Below are 25,877 nucleotides of genomic sequence, written 5' to 3' on the forward strand. Positions count from 1 at the left end.
TTACACTGCAGTAACTTAATAGCCCTAAATTTGTCCATTTCTGGCATGTTTATCACCAGAAAAGCTCAAAATTTTATCTTACTAGACCCATGAAAATGGTTTTATATGTTGGGCTTATATTGGTTTCTTGTATCTCTTCTCTCTAATGGTTCACTAAATTAGATTTGAAATATCGGGATTGCTTTCTTCAGTTTCTAAGTAAAGAGATAAAATCCTGTTATTGAACACGAACTTTTGATACTTACTTTGGGTCATTTTCACTGAAATGAACTAAGGTGTTCGTCAATAAAGATGAATGTAGTGGTAAGTGCACAAGTTAGAGTGTAATGAAATGTCATTTTCTCAAATATCAACTTGACCGAAAAGTAAGGGTAAGATTGAAGTGGAGTGAATGTAGCTTCCATGAGAGTGAAATCAGCCCAGAGACAGGAAGATTAATGTAGGAAAAGCAAAGAGCAGAGGTTAAAACTGAGGTGATCCCTGGCTGTGTTACACATTTCTTCCTAGAGAAATCAGAATTTCTTGTCTTTTAGCTACTCTCTTTTTGGCTATCTCTTTCACTGTCTCTTTCATTTTTTTTTTTTTTTTTTTTTTTTCCGGGCCGCACCCACAGCATATGGAGGTTACCAGGCTAGGGGTCAAATTGGAGTAATGGCTGCTGGCCTACACCATAGCCACAGCAATGTGGGAACTTAAACCCACTGAGTGAGGCCAGGGACTGAACCCACAACCTCGTGGTTCCTAATTGGATTCGTTTCTGTTACACCATGATGGGAACTCCTCACTGTCTCTTTCTAATTGGCAAAAACTCGGTTGTTTTGTTGTTTATGAGGTAATACAAATATTTCAAATAACAAATTTTGTAAAGTAGAATAAATATACCCCTGTAATCTCCTCTAGAAATAAAACATTATCAATTTGCTATGTATCCTTTAAGATACTTAGCGTGTATGTTAAAATAAGTTAATGAGTTGGCATACCTATTTATTTTTAAAATATGAAATAGTTCTTTACATAGTGTTGTGATAAGTAATCTTTTGGGATTTACTTAAAGGGAAGTTGTGACCATCCTTTTAGGTAAGTGTGTCTCATCTTGTGAATAACTATAATAGTGTTCTATTTCATGCCACAGTATGATCTTCCTGGTCTGCTTCTTATAGGCACACATATCATTTCCAAATATTTGCAGTTACAAACAGTGCTGCAGTGAATAATGCTTTCATATAAACACGTGTGCCTTATCTGATTATTTCTTAAGGATAAATTCCTAGAACAGCTGAAGTGTTTACACATTAAATTTTTCTATGTGTTAGTAGTGTGACCTTGAAAGATTGTACCAATGTATATCCATGTTGTTTAACATTTAATAGTGGTGCTTTTAATATAACATATTAAATGTTAAATGGAAGTGAAATGTTTTATAATATTTTTACCAAATGACTATTAGCACTAAATCTGTGAGACCTTATATACGCACCACTTCCAAGTTTTGATGATCAACTTTCACCTGGGGCTGCTCTGATCATAATAGGAAATGTTTTAAAAAGAGTAATTCTCCTGCCACAAAGGGATGGGGGAGTGTCTAGACCAAGGACTGTGTTAGTTACGAGAGAGCTATGCTAGTTCCATTTCTGCATTTCCAAGAAAATGTTGCATTACTTAATTAGTCATACAAGTGTTTATCTATGAAGCAAGCACTGGGCTGGTCACGGGGACATGATGTATAAGACAGTTCTGGGCTTAAAGTTCTGGATTTTAATAATTTGGTGGTAGAAACTGATAAGTAGCTGATAATAGGCAACTATTTTAAAAACTAGAATGATGGTTATAAAATGAAACTTGTAAAATAATACATGAGAACAAAAGGCAAAGTAGAAGTGTTCACAGATGAGCAAAAAAAAAAAAAATCGCTAAACAATTTCACCACCTAGAAACAACTGTCATTAATGTTTGGTGAATTTCATTTTCCTCCATTTTAATAAGAATATTTTCAAACATACATAAATGTTGAAAGAATTTTGCAGTAAATACTCAAAATACCCATCACCCAGTCTACGATCAGCATTTTACTATGCTTGCTCTGTTGTGTGCCCGTCCTGTCATTCATCAGTCTACCATTTTTTTAAAGTAAGTTGCAGACAGAAGTGTCCTTTTCTTCAACATGTGTAGATTTAACTACTATTTTAAATAGTATTGTGTTTTAATTAAAGCTTATATTGATTAATGATATATGATAGATGTAGAAATTTGCACTCTTATATTCCCTTCCCTGTTTTTTTATTTGAAAAAAATCTCATTTTTAATCTAATATTTAACCTGAATATAAAGTTTTTTTTTTTCCAAGTTCTGTGATAACAGCCAGAATTAAAACTGTGGTTCTCACTCATGTTTTGTGTTGGTGCAGTTTCAGAATATGTGGGAAATTTGACAGAAAAGGAATTGTAGACTACATACAAGCTTATAGTGGGAGATCACCCTTTGTTATTTAACAGTAGTGAAAACAATATTCCTACTGCCTTATGTTACGGTACTTTATCATTGACAAAGATTTTTATCTACCATCTCAATCACCTGTATATTTATTGGCAGGTCAGATGTTAATAGATGATCCATGGGTTCTGAGTGGGGAAGCGGCTTGTCCAAGCCTTCCTGTTTCATGACTGGGATGTAGGCCTTTTTCTTCTAGCATGATGTTCTTAGACTTGCTTGGTGCTCTCAGTTTTAACTCTGGGTATGGAAAGTCTCCTTAATTGAGATTACATCTCTCCCTAAGCCCTTAAACTCCTTAAGTGGGATGATTCAGACCATTCTCCCCTGACCACTATTGCTTGTTTGGTTTTCCAGCCAACAAATTTCTTAACAGGAACACGACCCTGTAAAAGTTTTTAACTTCTGAGGCTTTTTCAGATGAAGCGAATGACTACTAGAGTATTCCTCTGGAAGCTAGGGTGTTCCTTTCAGTCTGTCCCCAACGCAGGCGAAGAATATCCTGAGCCCCAGCTCCACAGATTCTGTGAGGCCCCCACCCCACCTCCCCGGCCCTCTGCCGGCTCCAGTTAGCCACCATTCTGACTGGATCACAATGGATTTTGTCTTGACCATACTGTACCTAGAACTGTGCTGTGCTCCTTTGTGCCTAAGTTTCTTGTCCTTGTATTTAGGAGACCCTCCAGGCTGTCACACTTTAAATCTTGGGGGGACTTGTAGCTGAATTCAAGCTGCTGCCCCTCCTTTGCTGGCAGGGGAACTGGTGGAGTGTGGTATTTCTTCTGTGCTGTTTAGAATAGAACAGTTATGTATGTATGTATTTATACTAGGATGCCCTTTTTTGCCCTTTGGGTAAAGAGTAGCTTTTTTTTTTTTTTTCTTCCTCCTGTGTCCACTGGTCTTCTTGGATTGCCAGGTTCTCTAGCTGCTGTTCTGGGGTAGGGGAGGCAGGGAACTCACTGCCGTGTCACTCTTCATTTTGAGGTCCTGAACCAGTCTTGCTTTTTCTTTCCACTTTCCAGATCCACCTTATGCTTGTTTTTCATGTAATGACTAGACCTTTTAGCTGTGTTTAGTAGAGGATTAGAGAAATCATATCTATTTCATCTTTCTGGAAGTCAAAGTCTTCTACTCTTGCTGTCTGTCTTACAACCTTGCAAACATTAGGAAAAATAGATGGAATATTTTATGCATATATAGTCAATTAACAGTGAATGCATTCACCAAAACAAGAGCTTTTAGTAGAAATTAATCCTAGGTAAAGTAAAATGCCATGTAGTTCTTTTTGTTAAATATTTTATGGGTGTACCTGCAGCATATGGAAGTTCCCAGGCCAGGGATTGAATCTGAGCCACAGTTGCAACCTACACTGCAGCTGTGGCAACGCTAAATGATTTTAACCCACTGCATGCAGGGCCAGGGAACAAACCCAAGCCTTCGCAGTGACTGGAGCCACTGCAGTCAGAGTCTTAGGTCAGTGCACCACAGCTGAGCTCCTGTAATTCTTTTTATATGAAGTACAAACTGAAAGATTTTAACCCTGTATAAATTTAAATTCCTGTGTTTACTTGCAGAATCTCTTAACCGAAAAAGTAGAACAGCTGATGGAATGGAGTTCTAGGCGCTCAATCTTCCGAATGAATGGTGACAAATTCCGAAAGTTTATCAAGACACCACCTCGAAACTATTCTATGATTGTTATGTTCACTGCTCTTCAACCTCAGCGGCAGTGTTCTGTGTGCAGGTATGTAGGCATTTTAAAAATTTATAATTGTATTTTATGCTTATGTATTTATTATAGTAAGATAAATGTGTATAATAAAATTAAACATTTGTTCAGTGTCATAGTCAGCTGTAACTGTGCATTTCAACATAAGCTCAAAGTCAGTGTTTTCTAGGAAATGACTTTGATAGGCTGGGTTTTTTTAATTGTGTAAAATATCTATTGATCAATCCGCATGTAATCATGAAACAGATTTGTTATCTGTATGTCTTGTGTAAAGGTACATATGTTACAGAGTTTGGTTCAAATATTGCCTTGATATGTGATGACCCCCCATACTTATATCTAATGGGCAATGAAACAGCCCCCTTAAACATACTCTATTTCAATAGTTTAATAGAGAGGACACACTCATTTAAGAAAGTGTATCTACTTTTCCATACCTCTAATGATTAGAAATTTCTTCCTATGATACAGAAGTAAACAATTTGTAATGAATGAAGTATTTTTCAGTGGGAACATACCAAGAAAAATTTAGACAATAAAATATAATATATATGCAACATTTTTTTTAATTAAGCTTTTTTATTTTGAAAAGATTGCACTTTCACATGACTTGTAAGAAATAATACAGAGAGAGCCTATACCTTTTACTCACTGATCTCCAATGGTAGCATCTTGTAAAACTATAGTACACTTTCACAAGCAGGATACAGTATTGATACAGTCAAGATACTGAACAGTTCCCACTCTAAGACTCTCTCTTGTTGCCCTTTATAGTCATATCCACCTCATCTCCCCTCCTTTGAATTTATTCTCCATTTCTATAATTTCATCATTTTAAGACTTAAGTAAATGGAATCATACAGTCTATGACCGTTTGGATTTGGCTTCTTTTTACTTACCATAATTCCTTACATATCCATTCAAGCCATTGCATTTATCAATACTTCATTCTTTTTATTACTGATAATATCCTATGGTGTGGATGTACTGCAGTTTGTTTAATCATCTGTTAAAAGACAACTGGGTTGTTTCCAGTTTTTGGCTATTACAAATACAACTTGTGAACATTCTTGTACAGGTCTTTGTGGAAATTTAAGTTTTCATTTCTCTGGGATAAATGACCAGAGAGTGTGCTGGCTGGGTTGCATGGTCGTTGAATGTTTAGCTTTATCAGAAATCGCCACAGTATAGCGGTACCTTTGAAAACTATACATAGAACTACTATATGACCCAGCAATCCCACTCTTGGGCATATATCCAGACAAAACTTTCCTTGAAAAAGACACATGCATCTGCATGTTCATTGCAGCACTATTCACAATATCCAAGACATGGAAACAACCCAAATGTCATCGACAGATGATTGGATTAGGAAAATGTGGTCTATATACACAATGGAATACTACTCAGCCATAAAAAGGACCAAACAATGCCATTTGCAGCAACATGGATGGAACTAGAGACTCTCATACTGAGTGAAGTAAGTCAGAAAGAGAAAGACAAATACCATATGATTTCACTTGTATCTGGAATCTAAAATACAGCACAAATGAACCTTTCCACAGGAAAGAAAATCATGGACTTGGAGAATAGACTTGTGGTTGCCACGGGTAGGGGGGAGGGAGTGGGGTGGATTGGGAGCTTGGGGTTAATGGATGCAACCGATTGCCTTTGGAATGGATTAGCAATGAGATCCTGCTGTGTAGCACTGGGAACTATGTCTAGTCTCTTAAGATGGAGCATGATAATGTGAGAAAAAAGAATGTATCCATGTATGTGTAACTGGGTCACCGTGCTGTACAGTAGAAAATTGACGGAAGACTATAAACCAGCTATAATGGAAAAAAATAGAAGTCATTATATTTAAAAAAAAAAAAAAGAAATTGCCAAAATGTTTTCCAGAGTGGCTGTGTCATTTTACATTCCCACCAGCATTGTATATAAAGAATGTAGCTTTTCCATATTGGCACCAGAATCGGTATTGTCAGTCTTTTATTTTAGCCATTCTGTGGGTATGGAGCAATATCTCACTGTGGTTTTATTTTGTATTTCTCTAATGTAATGGTGTTGAACATCTTTCCATGTGCCTTTTTTTTATCTCTGTATCACTTGGTAGTGAAATATCTGTTTATGTCTTTTGCCTATTTCTGATGGAAATGTTTTTACTGAGATTTGAGAGCTCCTCATAGATTGTAGATATTAGTCCTTTGTCAGATATGTGATTTTAAATGTTTTATCCTAGTCTGTGGCTTGTCTTTTCATCCTCATAACAGGATCTTTTGTAGATTTTAATTTAGTCCAATTTATCAGTTTCCTCTTTCATAGATCTTTTGTTGTCAAATTGATCTCTTTTTCTGACCCTGGATCACAAAGTTTTATTTTTTTTCTTAAGTGTCTCTCTGAAAGTTCTATATTTTTATGTTTTACATCTTGATATGATCTTTGGGAGAAAGCATCAGTCTTTCATCACTAGATATGATATTAGCTGTAAGATTTTTATAGATACTCTTTTTCAGGCTGAGCAAGTTCATTACCAGTTTACTGAGAGTTTTTATCATGAATTGGATCTTGTTAAATTTGGGGCGTGGCAATTGATAGTTTTTTTTTAAGCTGTTGATATGGGAGACTACATTGGGAGACTACATTGACTTTTCAGTGGTTTAATTGGCCTTGCGTTTTGGAATAAATCCCACTTGATTGTGGCATATTCTTTTTATGTGTTGCTGAAATCTATCTGCTAGTACTTTGTTGAGGAATTTTGTATCTAAGTTCACATCAGATATTGATCTCTATTTTTCACTGTATTCTGTCATTGTCTAGTTTTAGTGTCATGGTAATACTGACCTCATAAAATGTATTCAGAAATGTTTTCCTCCTCATTTATTTTCTTTAAGTGATTGTGTGAAATGATAATATTTTAGAAATATTGTGTTAACTCTTCTTTAAATGTTTGATAGTATTCTCTAGGGAAACCTTCTTGACCAGGAAATTTTAAATTACATATTCCATTTCCTCAATGGATAAGGACAATTCAGGTTGTCTGTTTCTCCTTGGCTAAACCCTTTTTCTTTTCAAGAACAAATACTCTTATGTGGCTCCACATTCAGACTTTTCACATTATATATTTATCTGTAGATTTAATTTGTATTTCTAAATCATTTTGAATTTCAGTGGAAATCAAATTTGTTAGTAACATGGGCCGATGGGGAGAAAAAAAAAACAGGATTTTTTTCCCAGACTAGCTCACAGAAAGGGAATTTCAGTGTTCTGAAATTTTCATGCACGATCTCATCCCAGTTTAATAATGAGCATATGCTGGGGCATAGCTCAAAGTGGTAGAAAAGATGATGAACCATGTATATTTTTTATAATACGTTTTTAATTTTTAAAAATTACTCAGTGAATTTTATTACATTTATAGTTGTACAATAATAATTACAACCAAACTTTATAGCATTTCTATCCCAAACCCTCACTGCATCCCCCCACCCCCAACCTGTCTTATTTGGAAACCATAAGTTTTTCAAAGTCTGTGAGTCAGTATCTGTTCTGCAGAGAAGTTCATAGTGTCCTTTTTTTAGATTCCACATGTAAGTGATAGCATTTGATGTTGGTGTTTCATTGTCTGACTGACTTCACTTAGCATGATAATTTCTGGGTCCATCCATGTTGTTGCAAATGCCGTTATTTCTTTGCTTTTAATGGCTGAGTCATATTCCATTGTGTATATGTACCACATCTTCTTGATCCACTCTTCTGTTGATGGACATTTAGGTTGTTTCCAGGTCTCGGCTATTGTGTAGGGTGTTGCAATGAACATGTGTCTTTTCTTTTTTTTTTTTACATGTGTCTTTTCAAGTCATGGTTTTCTCTGCCCAGGAGTGGGATTACTGAATCAAGTGGTAATTCTATTTTTATTTTTCTGAGGAATCTCTATACTGTTTTCCACAGTGGTTGCATCAATTTACCTTCCCACCAGCAGTATAATAGGGTTCCCTTTTCTCCACACCCTCTCCAGCCCTTAGCATTTGTAGACTTCTTGATAATGGCCATTCTGATTGGTGTAAGGTGGTACCTCATAGTGGTTTTGATTTGTATTTCTCTAATTATTACTAGTGATGTTGAATATCTTTTCATGTGTTGGCCATCTATATGTCTTCTTTGGAGAATTGTCTGCTTAGATCTTCTGCCCAATTTTTGATGGGGTTGTTCATTTTTTTTGGTATTGAGCTGCAGAAGGTATTTATAAATTTTGGAGATTAATCCATTTTCAGTCGCTTCTTTTGCAAATATTTTCTCCCATTCTGTGGGTTGTCTTTTCATTTTGTTTAGGGTTTCTTTTGCTGTGTAGAAACCTTTAAGTTTAATTAAGTCCCATTTGTTTATTTTTGTTTTAATTTTCATTAGTCAGGAGGTGGATCTGAGAAGATGTTGCTGTTGTTTATGTTGGAGGGTGTTTGGCCTATGTTTTCCTCTAAGAGTGTTACCGTATCTGGTCTAACATCTAGTTCTTTAATCCATTTTGAGTTTATTTTTGTGTATGGTGTTAGGAAGTCTTCTAATTTCATTCTTTTACAAGAGGCTGTGCAGTTTTCCTAGCACCACTTATTGAAGGGGCTGTCTTTTCTCCATTGTATATTCTTGCCTCCTTTGTCATAGATTAGTTGACTGTAGCTGCGAGGGTTTAATTCTGGGCTTTCTATCCTGTTCCACTGATCTACATTTCTGTCTTTGTGCCAGTACCATATGGTTTTGATGACTGTAGCTTTGTAGTATAGTTTGAAGTCTGGGAGCCTGATTCCTCCAGCTCCATTTTTCTTTTTCAGGATGTCTTTGGCTATTCTGGGTCTGTTGTGCTTCCAAACAAACTTTAAAATATTTTGTTCTAGTTCTGTGAAAAACGTCCTTGGTAATTTGATAGGGATTGCATTGAATCTGTAGATTGCCTTGGGTAGTATAGTCGTTTTGATAATATTGACTCTTCCAATCCAAGAGCATGGTATGTCTTTCCATCTATTTGTATCATCTTTGATTTCTTTCCTCAGTGCCTTATAGTTTTCAGAGACAGCACTTCATATGATTTTAAGTTTCTCTCCTATCAATTTGAGAACCAGTGCTTAAGTGGGCACTAACATTAGTCAGAATTAGGCTAGCACCTAAGGACAGAGTATGTTTATGTTTATCTAAGGGGTACCAAAAAGCCCTCCTGAGGCAAAAAATACTGTCTTAATTGGCATTCGGTGTAACAGTTTAGCTTCCACAAAAATATAAAACGTCTTTTGCATCCTGCCTATATATAAATATACACACATATTTCTTTGCTTCTAAAAATTGAATACATTGGTTTCCTATTTTCCCCACTGTTATTAAGAAATCTATTATTATATATTTTGCAACTATAATCTAGAAAGACTTTATTATAATTTCTTTGCTTCTAAAAATTGAATATATTGATTTCCTATATTCCTCACTGTTATGAAGAAATCTATTTAATTATTACATTTTATTTATTTTTGTATTTATTTATATTTTATCTATTTGATTATTGTATTTTATTTAATTATTATACTTTATTATTTTTTGCAAATATAATCTAGGAAGACTTTATTCAAGTATTAATTTCATAGTTACAATATAATTATATGCATTGTGATAACATAAAGCACTTCATACTGTTAGGTAGTATATCCTTTAGGTAATAGTTAACTTACCACATTATGTTGTTAACTGGTTAAATATGGCCCCTTAATTTTTTCAGTGACACTTAGCTCAAAATAGCCTATATTTGCTTGTTTATTAAAGCCTATTTCGGAATAAACTTTTAAATCTTAGAATAGTTTTAATATTTACAGGAGGAAATGATAGAAGTTATTAGAAAAAGTTAAAACAATTCATGGATCAAAATGAGGATGACGTTATTAGAGAAAAAAGAGAGAGCAGGTAAAGGTTTAAAGACAGATAAAAAGTACAGAGCAGATACATGGTTTCCACACCTGGACATTCTGATTGTATTGTTTTGTGATGGGGCCAACACATTGACATTTTGAAAACATGATGTAGGTAATCCTAGTGTGCAGCCAATATAGAGAAAGGGAAGGTAAGAAGCAAGTTCATGATTCACAGCTTTTTAAAATTTAATTTCATTGGGAACAATAGGAATGGGAAGTATTAATTAATTGGACGACCATATAGCATTGACAAGAATCCTTTATGAAACTAGAATACCCAAATTATTAGTGAAGAATCTGTAGAATTAGATGATTTTCTTCCCTAATCTTTAGCAAGTTGGGAGCAACAACACTCCCTGTAGGGATTAATGTGTTCAGTTTATTCTGTGAAATAGATTAGGTACATGTTCTGAGAATGCTACTGAGAGTGTATTTGAAATGTATAACTGTGTGTTCAAAGTTGGAGAGGGGGGTCAAAGAAGCCAGGGGACAGTTGATAAACTAGGTGTGATAACAGTTAAGCTAGATTTTCACAAGAGTGAAGAACTGTTTTGTGTGGGAGGATGAGGTTGAAGATTAGAAAGTTATTATAAAAGGCTTATTTAATAAGTAAATTGCTGAAGTACAATGTAGTTGATTGTCGATGTCACAGGGAAACTTTCAGAAACATAAGGCTGGGATAATATCTAGATTATAAACCTGTATGTTGAAATAACTCAGGATTTTAATGGAACTGGAGAGGAAAAAATTTAAGTGGGTAAAAGAGGGATGTCTTGGATTTCGTTGGATGACATTAATCAATTATATATAGACTTTATTATATAATATAGATTTAAAAGGGGCTCTGCTAAATAATCGTGGTTGAGCAGTGGTATGAGATCTACTGTAATTGAATCACAAGAGCACTAACCTTGACCTGTGTGATAGTGCACAGAGTGAATCCAAGAGGCCTCAAGGTGACAGATAAGATTAAAAATGTAAAGAGTCTCAAGAAAAATTTTCAAGGAAAAAGTATTCAAATTATATCCTTATTATAAATTAAACCTCAAAGACAGTTGCAGATTCATTGAGAAAGTCACCCTATCATCAGCAGCCACTTTAAAAAAAAAAAAAATACATGAATTAAATTCTCCTGGGTCCTTCTGTGTCATTGTAATTTTGGACCATTTCTATAAAACTGCTATAGTTTTTTATAGTCCTATAGAATCATTGAAAAGTTCATAGCTATAATTTTAAAAGATTAGTGCTTACCTTTGTGAGACTTTTCTGCTTTTTTCTTTTAAAAAAAGTGAAATTTTCTTGTAGAGTTAACTCACACTTGGAATCTCCGGTTGCTTTTCTTTGCTGAAAGCTGGTGAATGAGCTATTGGCTTCTTCTAAGCCCTCTTAGTAAATCATTCTATTCTTCTTTCACACAGTAAGTTTATTCACAAATTTCAGAATTCAATTCTCACCTTCCTCAGTGAGGACATCAAACTCCTTGGCCAAATAAAGTTGTTAATTAAACTACTCAATACAATTCTCGCCTCCCTAAGTGTTAACTCCAAACTTCCTCTATCAATTGTACTATAAGGAATATTCCTCATAATTGCTAAATCTTTTAGATGTATTTACTCATCTCTTCCAGAATTCACTAAAAATTCTAACAACTAAATATCCTTTAAAGGCCATTACTATGGTTCACTTAATGTAAGAAAAAAAAGTCCAGGTGAAGGAAAATCAAAAAGTACGTGTAGAATCAATCAGGATGGACATATAATCAAAGTTTTGTAATGTGTTAGAAGTTAATATATTATTGGACTTAAAATATATGAAAAAAATAGCTATAAAGATATTTTTTAGATGAGGGTGGATAAATTATTACATTGATGTATTGGATGTTAACTGGCTATCGTCCTTCCTTCTCTAACTAAAGTATTGTTTACTATGTGTAAACTATTTGGGCACTCCTATGTTAAGTCACTTATAAATATAGTATCTCATGTCATCCTCACTACTCCAAAAGGTAGGTCTGAAAAAAATCCATTTTATAGATGAGAAATCAAAACTGAGAGGTTATATATAATTTACCCAAAGTCACAGAGCTAAAAACCTGTCAGGGTTGGCATTTGCAACTCCAGAGCTAGTAAGTTTAATGCTTTCCTTAAGTGTACATATTCATCACTACTTTTACCCATGAACTGTAATTTGCATTCCTAACCAAGATTATTCATCTTTAGGGCAGGGATCCATCAGCCAGCATTTCTTAAGCTCATTAGATCCTGAAAAGCTTTTGCTCAGAGCATTTCATAACTAGAACTGGACTCATCAGCCTTTTGTGTCAGTGCAGTGAAGTCCCATCTATGAGATTTGATTCTAAAGTGACCACATATGGTGAGAGTTGTGGATAGATAAAATATCCTTGTGTATCACTTAGTGCACTTGTAAGTGCTTTCCAAATGGTTTTGGGACCAAATCCCTTGTCATTTCCTCTAGTCCTTAGAGAATACTTCCCTTTGGCCTCAATGCTTGAGTTTTTCTAATATGCCTGGCTACCTGAACAAGGTAGGCAAGCTTGCATGCCATTTACATATTCTTTGCCAGCTTGGCTAATAATACGTGAAGACTGTTTTGGGCTTGATTGAATCCATGACCAGATTAATATGGACAATATTTAAGAGTTATTGTCGAGGTTGTCTAGTTTATTTTATCTACTTATTTTTAGGTTGAAGGCACATGATTAAATTTTGCTGTATTAAATTCCTTCCCAGGTGTCCCTTCCTCAGACTGGATAATCCTAACTTGTACAATGAATAAATGAATGTTTTCAATGAGCTTTCATTACTTCTGTGACATTGTCACCTTCTCTGAGCTCTGTTTTCAATATTATTTGCACATAAAGTCCAGTTTTGGTCACCTGTCTTTTAATTTCAAACCTACAGAAAATTGAAACAGTAGTACAAAAACACTACTCTATGCTCTACCAAGATTGACTAATTTTAACATTTTGCCACATTTGATTTTGCTCATGGACTTAAGGACACACAAGAGTTTAAATTTTGTTCAGGATCTTACTGTGGACCATAGCCTGGGAGATAGCCACTCAGCCCTGAGAAACAACTCTGAAGAGGTAGAGGAGGAGCCAGTTTATATGGGGTTTTTTTGGATGGGAAATGCATACAAACACTCATCTTGGTGAAAGATTACTGCTAATTCCAAAGAACAGATATCTCAGGTTAATTATTTTAGTGCTCTTCTGTGTGGGAAGATACAGTTCGCTGGAATCATTGAAATTCTTCCTGAGACACTCATCTAACTATTCAAGGACCCCTGTTTAGGCACAGCTCAGAGTGCCTCATCCTGGTTGTCAGCCTGACATCCTCTCAGTGCCCTGAGGGTGACTTCAGTGGGCTGTGACTTCACCATGGTTCAACTGGGTGAGGGAGGGTGACTGCAGTGGGCTGTGACTTCACCATGGTTCAACTGGGTGAGGGAGGGTGACTGCAGTGGGCTGTGACTTCACCATGGTTAACTGGGTGAGGAGATGTCTAACTTGGTTCTTCTTTCACACTCTTAAGTATATAGGTAAAAAATGAATCATATTCCAGCAAATGTACTTATAACTTGTAGACACAAAATATTACTGTTAAATATTTCAGTATGCATCTTTTAGGAGTAAGACATTCTTACATAATCAGAATACCATTTTAAGTACATTGACATTAATTCAGTGGTATATCTTAACTACATTTGTCTCTAAACTGTCTTTTATACTTCTCCCCCCGCCAGTCTGGATCTTGTCAGAGTTCATCTATTGCATCTGATTGTTATGCCTCTTTAGATTTCTTTATGTATAACGTTCATATGCTTTTATTCACATATATGTGAATGTGTACAATATTCATATACTTTGACATTGACTTTTTTTTTTTTTTTTGGTTTGAAGAGTTCAAACCACTTGCCTTGCAGTGTCCTATGATGAATTTTCATTTGTACATCTTTGATGTCTTCTAAGAGTGTTACATTTCTCTCACTTTTGTTTTGCCTGTTTCTTGTTAAGTTTATTCTATCTTTTTTTATTGGCGTTTTCTCTTCCATTATGTATTTTAACTGTGTATTTTATGAGTATATGAAAGCTATTGGTTCTATGTCACTTACTGAATTCTTTTATTCTTTGTGTTAATTTATTACTTTGCTTAAGTGTTCTAAGTTTACCATTATGTCATCTACAAGAAGAGTTTTACTTGGTCTTTTCTTAAATCTTATTCTTTCTTATATGTGATTGTATTGGCTAATACCTCCAATACGATGTTAAACAGTAATGTAAATAGTGAATATTTTTACCTTATTGATAGTTTCTTGGCAGCCAGCAAATGCCAAGGATCAGTAGCCACCGCCAGAAGCTAGAAAGAGGCAGGAAGAATTCTCCCCTACCATTTCAGAGGGAGCATGGCTCTGCCGACACCTTTATTTCACCTTATTTTTATTCTAGCCTTCAAAAATTTTTGTTATGCTACCCAGTTTGTGGTACTTTGTTACAGCTGTGCTGTAACTAATATATCGCCTTTTCCTAATTAGGTGACTCACATCATAGAGAAAGCATCCCACAGGGTATGCATAAGCATGAGTCAGTTATTCCTCTGGGGGAGCTCCCCCAAGCAACTGAGTGTGGCCTCTTTTGGAGACATAGCCACAGTAACCGAAGGCCTGCATACTTTCTTTAACACTAGATGGTCTCTTAGGATCCATTCTAGGTACAGTTTACCATGGTATTGAGCAACAACTAGATAGCATTAAGCTTGCATATGAGAAGTATGGCCTTGGGAGCATTGCTTATAATTATTGAGGTCTCCCTTATGGGACCTATATCACTCACTGGGCCCAGGTTGATAAGGCCTCCAGTGTAATCTCTTGACTGGGTGGTAGGCTTTGAGTCCCCCAGCTCTGTGTGGATGATTAAATTGTGTCAGTGATTTTAGGCAGGCTGCCTAAGGATAGTCTAATCTGTCATATTTGTACATGGCACTGATAGGCTAATCCTTTTCTATTTCCAGGAAGGACTGAGCAATAGCCATGGGGGTGGGACTGAGATAAACATCTAGAAAGCATGCTTGGTGTTTTATGTTGAAGTGTAGTACCTGGGGTCTTTCATTAATGTTTCCTATAAATTCTGCAGGCTTGAGAAGAATGGCACTCAAAGTTGGTTCAGAGCCCACTGCTGGAGGACAGACAGCAGGTCCAGCAGTTGGTTAAGTTTAAGGTGCTTGAATGGTTTTGGAGAGCCACACCTGGGCGTTTTTTCCTCGTGAGGAAGTTGGCAATGGTGGTTCTAAGAGACAAAGGATCATAATAGCCTCACTTTCTAGTACTTCTCAGGGTCTGGGGTGTTATCTATTCACATACTGGGATTGCTGGTGGAAGAGATTCCACCATAAAATCAGTGTCTCCCATTCCAGGAGCTATAACTTCACTTCTGCTCTAGTCATTCCCTCCTCACACCCAGACCTTTCTGTAAAGTTTCAGGTACAAGAGGTAGGCATTTTTATGAAATTTATAGAACTGAATCTGTCCTCTACCTTGGCTGCTGCAGGAGGGCTTGGTGCTCAATTTATTCAACCAAGTGGTCATTATCCTCAATATTTAGGACTGTGTCAGTACATCAGGAGGATCCAGTGACTGACCTAGACTAAATTAGAATCCTCCTTTTTTATCTAGGCTGCTGCAGCACAGGGGATAAAGCAATTGAGCTTCCTCGAGGTGGCTGTCAAGGGGAAAAAGGCAGCATCATACCCAAGACTGTCAGGGCAGAATCCTGAATTTTCACAGATTCAAATAATGACCCTTCCCCTTCTTTTGATCATTGCATAGGAAACAGTTCAGAGATGAACCCTTTCTTGGGATGGATGTGTTTTGTGATCACAGTGCCTTAATAAGGTGTGTGGATACAAAGAGGAGATACAGAGTCATAAGTCTTTTTCTGTTAGTCTTTGAGGTGTTAGAGCACGAAGCAATACTGGATACTGGCAGATAGTAGGAAGCATGGAATGACTGGTGAATACCTTGACTATTGACACATGTTTTGGTGGCTTTTGTGGCAAAAAAGCACAATATTTTTGGCTGTAAGTAGTCCAGAAATCCAGGAATATGACAAATTTTATTTTAAAAAATCACAATGGAGTGTTAGATTAGCTGATCAGACTGTAACAGTGACTTTGTAGACTGATGAAAAGATGTTGGAGGGAGGCAAGATGGCGGAGGAGTAAGAGGACATGCTCACCTTCTCCCACAAACGCATCAAAAAACACATCTACATGTAAAATGACTCACACAGAACATCAACTGAATGCTGGCAGAAGAACTTAAACCTCCAAAAGGGCAAGAAACTCTTGACATAACTGGGTAGAACACAAGAAAAAGAGAGAGAAAAGGAATCAGGACGGGACTAGCATTCCTGAGAGGGAGCTGTGAAGGAGAAAGGGAACCCGCATCCTGGGAAGCCACCTAACTGATGGAAAAATTAGCCAAGTCAGAGGGACCTCCAAGACGTTGTCGAGAAAAGTGCAGCAGTGGGTCTGAGATGGAAAAGCAGAGTGAGAGATGCACAAATCCTCTGAACCACTGGCACAGACACTGCAGCCTGAGATGCTTGGGTAGGGGCTGGGCGCTGAGACTTAGGCTCTGGAGGTCAGTCCCGAGCAGAGGACTGGGGCTGGATTTGTGGAGACAGCCTAAGGGGCTAAGGAGCTGTGTGCCATGGGGAGGGGGAGCAGTATGCTAAGGGCTGGGGAGTGGAAAGCCATGGCAGAGGGAACCCGGGAGAAAGTCCGGACCTGCAGGCGAGGCAAGGCGCCATTGTTAGGGAGGGGAGAGGAGGATGAGGGGCGGGCCACCATAGGAAACTCCTTGCACCCCAGTGTGCACGCGTGCCTGCGAGCTCACAGAGGGCAGAGCATCCCTGGCGTAGCCCTCCCCCAACCCCAACAGCCAGAAGCTGCTTCATCTGCTATGGACCAGGCGTGCCCAGCCAGGGAAGCCGCTTGCCAGCCTGCCCTCCACTGGGCATCTCAGGTGCACCCCCCCCACACCCAGAAGCCGCTTTCTAGCCTGCCGTGGACCTGGTGTCTCCAGCAGTGGGAAGCTGCTTGCTAGCCCACAGTGGACCAGACCTGCAAACCACTGGGAGCAAACCACTGCAGTTATCCCTGACTCTAGAGGTGGGCGTGGCCCACTGCCACTGAGGATATCTGAACAAAAATCACTCGCAGCCCCAACCACTTCAGAGGGCATCACAGAGAAGGACACTATGATGGAACACCACTTGATGTTGTTCTTGCTCCCCTGGCAGCACAGCCGCCTTGCAGCTGCCACTCCAAACGTTTTGGGCAGTGCCCAGATGCTTGACCACTGTCTTTCCAGGAACCTGAAACTAAGAGCTCCTTCTGCCACACATCATGTAGGAGCTAAGCAGGACGATGTGCTTCTTGCATGATTTACAGGGGGCGTGGGTAAACCACCACAGTTATCTCCAGCTCCAGAGGTGGCAGTGGCCCAATACCACTAGGGGTCAGTAAACAGGCACCACTTGCAGCCCCAATCACCTCAAAGGGATCACAGAGGAAGACATTGTGACTGAATCAACTGTTGGTGCTCTCGCACCCTTGAGAACACACCGGCCCTGCTGCTGTCACTGCTGAATGTTCAGGGCAGTACCCATATGCCAGATCTCTGTCACTTCCCAGAGCCCTGCAACTAGGAACAACCTGTGCAGCACCTCCTATTTGGGCTAAGACAGATCGCTTCATGTGGTCTACAGGTGGCAGAGGCAAACCACTGTAGTTATCACTGATGCTAGAGACCGTCATGGCCCACTCCCACTAGGGGTCCCTGAACAGGCACCACCTGCGTTCCAGTCATCTCAGAGGAGGTCATTGCAATCAAACACAAGCTGTTGCTGCTCTCACCAGCCCCCCACCCTGGAACTCACGCACCCTTTGGCTGCCACTGCCAAATTCTCTGGCCACTTTGCAGATCCCTCTAGAGCTCATTACCATTTCCCAGGGCCCTGAAAATAGGAGTAACCTGTGCCACCTTCCTGCAGGTGCTTGCTGCTGTTGAGAGCCCAACAACCAGGCACTGACTGCTGGCCCTACCCATTGCCTCCTTCTCCCTGAAAACACACTGAGTATCCTGGGGATAACAGCCTGCTCACACTGAAGAAAGAGGCAGCAAAGACTCAAACTCCCACACCAAAAATAAATAGTAACCCCCCAAAAATACAAAGGGGTATTCTTGCATAGAAATAGCCTTACAAGACTACAGTTTGGCTTCCCCAAATTCACAGAAAAAGAAAAACACAAGCAACATGAAGAAGCTCGAAACCATTCCCAGTTAAAGCAACAGGAGAATTCACCTAAAGCAGTCAACAATGAAACAGACCTCTGCAGTCTGACAGACATTGAGTTCAAAAGGAAATGGTGAAAATACTGAAGGAATTAAGAGATATGAACAGTAATGCAGAGTCCCTCAGAAAGGAACTGGAAAATATAAGGAAGGGCCATAAAAAATTAGAAAATTTATTTGCAGAGATACAAACTGAGCTAAAGGCAATAAAGACCAAATGAATAATGCAGAGGAACAAATTAGTGATGTGGAAGATAGAATAATGGAAATGACCCAACCAGGACAGCATTCAGAAAACCAAATGAAAAAACATGAAAGCAATATAAGAGACCTATGGGATAATATAAAGTGGGCCAAACTACACATAATATACTTCCAGAAGGAGAAGAAAAAGAAAAGGGGATTGAAAATATATTTGAAGAAATTGCCGCTGAAAACTTTCCAAATCTAAAGGATACTGACTTCAAGATACAGGAAGCACAGAGGGCCTCAAACAAGTTGAACCCAAAGAGCCCACACCAAGACATATTATAATAAAAAAGGCAAAAGTTAAAGAGAAGATTCTAAAGGCAGCAAGAGAAAAGCAAAACATTAACTATAAGTGAAGTCCAATAAGGCTATCAGCTGATTTTCTACAGAAACACTACAGGCCAGGAGGAGTGGCAAGATATATTTAAAGCACTAAAAGGGAAAAATCTGCAACCTAGAAAACTCTACCCAGCAAGAATATCATTTAAATGGAGGGGGAAATAAAGAATTTCTCCAACAAACAAAAGCTAAAAGAGTAGAGCAATACGAAACCAATTCTAAAATATTGAAAGGATGTCCCTAAATTAAAAAAAAAAAAAAAGAAGAACTAGGATGAAGGAACCACAACTGGAAAGCAGTCACGTAAATAAGCCGGAATACAGATGTAAACATAAAGATGTTAAAAAAAAAAAAAAAGACATCAAAATCGTACAATGTGGCAAGGGAAGTAAGAAAAAATAGATTTTTTTTTTTTAATTTTAATGATGTGTTTGAGCCTATATGACTGTCAGGCCAAAGCAAGCAGATATAGGAAGGGGTTAACATACTTAAAAAACGGGGTGACCACAAATCAAAACTGAACATCACATTCTCAAAAACCGAAAAGAAAAGTACGCAGGCATAAAATAAATGGAAACCATCCAACCAGAAAAAGAAAAGAAGAAAAGAGAAATGTAGAATTGACTGGAAAACAAGGTATAAAATGGCAATAATTACATAACTATCAATAATCACCTTAAATGTCAATGGACTGAATGCTCCAATCAAACCACAGAGTGGCAGATTGGATAAAAGAGCAAAAGCCTTCAATCTGCTGTCTACAAGATACTCACCTTAGGACAAAGGTGACACAAACACTCAAAATCTATGATGCTGAAAGACTGAAAGTGAGGGAATGGGAAAAGGTATTTCATGCCAATGGACGAGACTGGAAAGCAGGAGTTGGAATACTCATATCAGACAAAATAAACTTTAAAATGAAGCCCATAAAGAAAAACAAAGAAGGACACAATTTAATGGTTAAAAGATCCATTCAAGATGAGGATATTACAATCATCAATATATATGCCCCGCATAGAGGGCACCCAGATACCTCCAACAAATACTAACAGACGTAAAAGGAGAAATTGATGGGAATACAATCACAGTAGGAGACTTTAACACTGCACTCACATCAATGGACAGATCCTCTAGACAGAAAACAGAGATCTTAAAGGACACAATAGAAAAGTTAGGCTTAATCGACATTTTCAGGACATTACATCCAAAACAATCAGAATACAGATTCTTCTCAAGTGCACATGGACCATTCACAAGAATTGATCACATTTTGGGGCACAAAGCTAACCTCAAAAAATGTAAGAGTATAGAAATTATTTCAAGTATCTTCTCTGACCACAGTGGCAGGAAACTAGAAACCAACTACAGGAAAAGAAATGAGAAAAAAACTTACTACAAGGAGACTAAACAACATGGTACTAAAAAACGCATGGGTCAATGAGGAAAACAAGAAGGAAATTAAAAAAATACCTCGAGACAAATGCTAATGAAGACACAACCACTCAAAATCTATGATGCTGAAAAAGCAGTGTTCAGAGGAAAGTGCATAGCAATACAGGCCTTCCTCAAAAAAGAAGAAAAATCTCAAATTGACAACTTAACCCACCACCTAAATAAATTAGAAAAAGAAGATCGAAAAAAAACCCTAAAGTCAGCAGAAGGAAGGAAATCATAAAGATCAAATAGGAAGGCAATAAAACAGAGATTCAAAAAACTATAGAAAAAAATCAGTCAAACCAAGAGCTGGTTCTTTGAAAAGGTAAGCAAAATTGACAAACCTCTGGCTAAACTCACCAAGAAGAAGAGAGAAAAAAACCCAAATAAACAAAATCAGCAATGAAAAAGGAGATGTCACAAGGGATACTACAGAAATACAAAAAACCATGAGAGAATACTATCAACAATTGTATGACAACAAATTTGACAACCTAGAAGAAATGGACAACTTTATAGAGACTTATATCCTACTAACCTGAAACAAGAAATAGATCAAGTGAACAGACGATCACTAGAAATGAAATTGAGGATGTCATTAAAACACTCCCTACAAATAAAAGTCCAGGACCAGAGGGCTTCACAGGCGAATTCTACCAAACATACAAAGAGGAACTTATACCCATTCTCCTTAAACTTCTTTAAAAGGTTGAAGAAGAAGGAACACTCCCAAAGACATTCTACGATGCCACCATCACCGTAATTCCAAAACCAGACAAAGATACCACCAAAAAAGAAAACTATAGGCTGATATCTTTGAAGAATATAGACACAAATATTCTCAACAAAATTTTAGCCAACTGGATCCAACAACATATAAAAAATATCATACACCACCGCAGGGGGATTCATCCCAGGTTCACAGGGATGGTTCATCATACGGAAATCAATCAACATCATACACCACATTAACAAAAGAGAAGTCAAAAACCACATGATTATCTCAATAGATGCAGAAAAAGCATTTGACAAAGTACAATGTCCATTCATGATCAAAACTCTTACCAAAGTGGGTACAGAGGGAACGTTCCTTAACATAATAAAAACCATTTACGACAAACCCACAACAAATATAATACGCAATGGAGAAAATCTCAAGGTCTTCCCACGAAAATCCGGAACAAGACAAGGATGCCCACTCTCACCACTCTTATTCAGCATGGTACTGGAAGTCCTAGCCACACCAGTCAGACAAACAAAAGAAGTAAAAGGCATCCAAATAGGAAGAGAAGAGGTAAAACTGTCACTGTATGCAGATGACATGATACCATATGTAGAAAACCCTAAGGACTCAACCCCAAAACTGCTTGAACTGATCAACAAATTCAGCAAAGTAGCAGGCGATAAGGGTAACATTCAGAAATCAGTCACATTTCTGTATACTAACAATGAAATATTAGAAAAGGAATACAAAAATACAATACCCTTTAAAATTGCACCACAAAAAATCAAACACCTGGATATATACCTAAGGAAATGAAAGACTTATATGCCTAGAACTATAGAACATTAATCAAGGAAATTAAAGAAAATGTAAAGAAATGGAAAGCTATTCCATGCTCTTAGGTTGGAAAAATTAATATTGTAAAAATGGCCATATTACCCAAAGCAATCTCCAGATTCGATGCAATCCCTATCAAATTACCCATGACATTTTTCCCAGAACTAGAACAAATAATCCAGAAATTTATATGGAACCACAATGACCCAGAATTGCCAAAGCAATCCTGAGGAATAAAAACCAGCAGGAGGCATAACTCCCCCAGACTTCAGGCAATATTACAAAGCCACAGTCATCAAGACATTGCGGTACTGGTACCAAAGCAAACAGCCAGACCAATGGAACAGAATAGAGAACCCAGAAATAAGTCCAGAAACCTATGGCCAGTTAAACTTTGACAAAGGTGGCAAGAACATAAAATGGGAAAACAACAGTCTTTTCAGCAAGTATTGCTGGGAAACCTGGACAGTAGCATGCAAATGAATGAAACTGGAACACACCCTCACACCATGCACAAAAAAAGCTCAAAATGGCTGAAAAAAAAAAAAAAAAAAAAAAAAAGGAGTTCCCGTCGTGGCGCAGTGGTTAACGAATCCGACTAGGAACCATGAGGTTGTGGGTTCGATCCCTGCCCTTGCTCAGTGGATTAACGATCCGGCGTTGCCGTGAGCTGTGGTGTAGGTTGCAGACGAGGCTCGGATCCCGCGTTGCTATGGCTCTGGCGTAGGCCGGTGGCTACAGCTCCGTTTCGACCCCTAGCCTGGGAACCTCCATATGCCACGGAAGCGGCCCAAGAAATGGCAAAAAGACAAAAAAAAAAAAAAAAAAAAAAAAAAATGGCTGAAAGACTTAAATGTAAGACAAGACACCATCAAGCTCCTGGAAGAGAACATAGGCAAAACATTCTCTGACATCACCCTTACAAATGTTTTCTTAGGTCAGTCTCCCAAAACAACAGAAATAAAAGCAAAAATAAACCAGTGGGACATACTCAAACTCTCAAGCTTTTGCACAGCAAAGGAAGCAAAAAGAAAACAAAAAGACAACTTACAGAATGGGAGAAAATAGTTTCAAACACTGCAACTGACAAGGAGCTAATCTCTAAAATATACAAACAAGTTATACAACTCAAGAGCAAGAAAGCATACAATTCAGTGGGCCAAGGACCTGAATAGACATTTCTGCAAGGAAGATACACAGATGCCCAACAGTGAAACGGTGCTCAACATTCCTGATTATTAGAGAAATGCAAATCAAAGCTACCTTGTGATACCACCTCACACCAGTCGGAATGGCCATCATTAATAAGTCCACAAATAACAAATGCTGGAGGGGGTATGGAGAAAAGGGAACCCTCCTGCACTGTTGGTGGGAATGTAAGCTGGTACAACCACTATGGAGAACAGTATGGAGGTTCCTTAGAAATCTATACATAGAACTACCATATGACCCAGCAATCCCACTCTTGGGCATATATCCAGACAAAACTTTCCTTAAAAAATACACATGCACCTGCATGTTCACTGCAGCACTATTCACAATAGGCAAGACATGGAATCAACCCAAATGTCTGCCAAGAGACGATTGGATTAGGAAGAGTTGGTATATATACACAATGGAATACTACTCAGCCATAAAAACGAACAAAAGAATGCCATTTGTAGCAACATAGATGGAACTAGAGACTCTCAGACTGAAGTAAGTCAGAAAGACAAATGATATATGACATCACTTATATTTGGAATCTAATATATGTCCCAAATGAACATTTCCACAGAAAAGAATGTCATGGACTTGGAGAATATACTTGTGGTTGCCAGAGGAAGGGGAAGGATTGCGATGGACTGGGAGCTTGCGGTTAATACACGCAGTCTGTTGCCTTTGGAATGGATTAGCAATGAGATCCTGCTGTGTAGCACTGGGAACTCAGAAAGTCACTTATGATGGAACATGTAATGTGAGAAAAAAGAATGAATGGATACACGTAGGTGTAACTGGGTCACCATGCTGTACCTTAGGGGAAAAAAAGGTAAAAAAAAAAAATTTGACTTTTGGTAAGTGGTAAGGTGCCAATGGATGGATCTATGAGAGGAAGTCAGAGGCCTAGTACAGTCTGCTAAAAATCGATCAGGACATTCCCTGACCAATGTGGCTTCCTCCTCCACAAAGGAAACTGGCTGAGTTTTGGTAAGAGTCCCAAGTCTGATACACATTGTTGTTTCTGTGTGAAACTGTACTCAGTTCATCATGGTGGATGGATGCCTTGCTGTGTCTTTTCGCATGGCAGAACCAGGTAATGATGGGATGATCTGGGAAGCGCAGTTTCCATCAGCAGTTGCATTATCCATTAACCGACTCATTAGATAATGAGTCTGTACCGTTGGTTTCTGTAATAGTGACCCATTAGTGACCATTTGGAAGGCATGATTTGTTTCCTAAAAGAGTAGTGCTCTCAAAGAGGGATGGGTGTCTTTCATCTTCCAGTCTATATCTTCCAAAGGAAAGACCATATGGTTAGCTATTGGCAGCAGTCATACCACTGTAAACATGTTAATCAGAAGGAATCACAGTCAGAACTAGGAGGACTGTTGAGTTCTGCCCACTGTACAGAACACTGTCTGCTTTGGTTTTACATGGCCGTGTCTGAGGCTGAACAGCTTATCAGAAAGGTTTCAAGTTAGTGGAATCGTCAGTGAAGCAGGCCTAGGCATTTAGGGGTGCCTCTGTGAATTGAAGGTATCATTGAGCCGTTGGCTTTGCTTTAGGTGCTCATAGGAGATGTGGTTTCTCCTCAAAAGTTGACTGCCTCTTTTTTTATGTAAAATTGATAGGCTGCTGTGGCTAGGCAGTTGCACTCCTGAATATATCATTTCTTTTTAGCAAGCAGGACCTATTAGACTCTTTTCACCTGTTGGTCTTTACGTCCCAGGTGACCAACCCCAAAACAGGGATATCAGGCTCTGCCTAGACATTTCTTATGCAACCTTTTGGGTTAGTTCCTATATAGAAGAACTGATTTGTGAGTCAGTCTAAATAAATTATCAAAAAGAATGCTTGAGTAGGACATACACTTAACTCTATATCTAAAGAGCCCAATACAGTACATTGGGTCTCTATGTGGTGATGGAGACGAAGAGACAGCAGTTTTTCTTTGTCTCCTGGAGTCGTGGAGTGTTCTGAATGTGCTCACATAGTCCCATCAAATTTTATTTGGTGCTGTCAAGGAATTGATGCCAATTTTATGGTCTTACTTTTGCATGCCCTTTATCTTTTTGCCTAGAAGGTCCAAGTGTATTTCAATTTTTTGTGTGTGAAATCTAATAATTATACTACACTGTGTTTCACAGTTGGCTATTCTGGGTTACCTTCCCAGGTACATAGTGGGCCTTTTCCATATTATATATAGGTCTTATTTCCAGAAAATTTTATTGGTTTATTATTTAAAAATATCAGTTCTGTTTCATTGTTTTGTTTCTGCTATAGGGACTCTACTTCTCCATGTGTTCAATCTTTTTTTGTCTATCTTTTGTATCTATCATGCCTTTTTAACCTTTATTTTGTTTTATTCTCATCTATTTAAACATTTTTTAGTTAATATCTTTATTGAATTTTTAGTCAACTCTATTTTTTGAGCACGTTGTAATGCAACATTCATCTCTGCAGGGATTCTGTGTTTTGCTTTATTTTGTTTTATTTCCTTCAGTTGGTTTCTCGATTCTGGTTAGCTTTCATATTATATCTTTTTGAGTTT

The 25,877-nt window shown here is 37.9% G+C and overlaps 1 protein-coding gene across 5 annotated transcripts in view; it reads left to right on the plus strand.

The window, feature by feature from the left end:
- Positions 1-25,877, plus strand: part of TUSC3 (tumor suppressor candidate 3) — a 194,689-nt gene that overhangs the window by 35,648 nt on the left and 133,164 nt on the right. For all 5 annotated transcript variants that reach the window (XR_002340155.1, XM_021078324.1, XM_021078325.1 and 2 more), the window contains exon 2: positions 4,062-4,231. Coding sequence is in view for 4 of the 5 variants with exons in the window: in XM_021078324.1 (XP_020933983.1) it covers positions 4,062-4,231 (170 nt within the window). In the remaining variant the exon portion in view is untranslated. The remainder of the gene's footprint in view (positions 1-4,061; positions 4,232-25,877) is intronic.

Source organism: Sus scrofa, chromosome 17 (assembly GCF_000003025.6).
Source record: "Sus scrofa isolate TJ Tabasco breed Duroc chromosome 17, Sscrofa11.1, whole genome shotgun sequence".
NCBI classification, from domain to species: Eukaryota; Metazoa; Chordata; class Mammalia; order Artiodactyla; family Suidae; genus Sus; species Sus scrofa.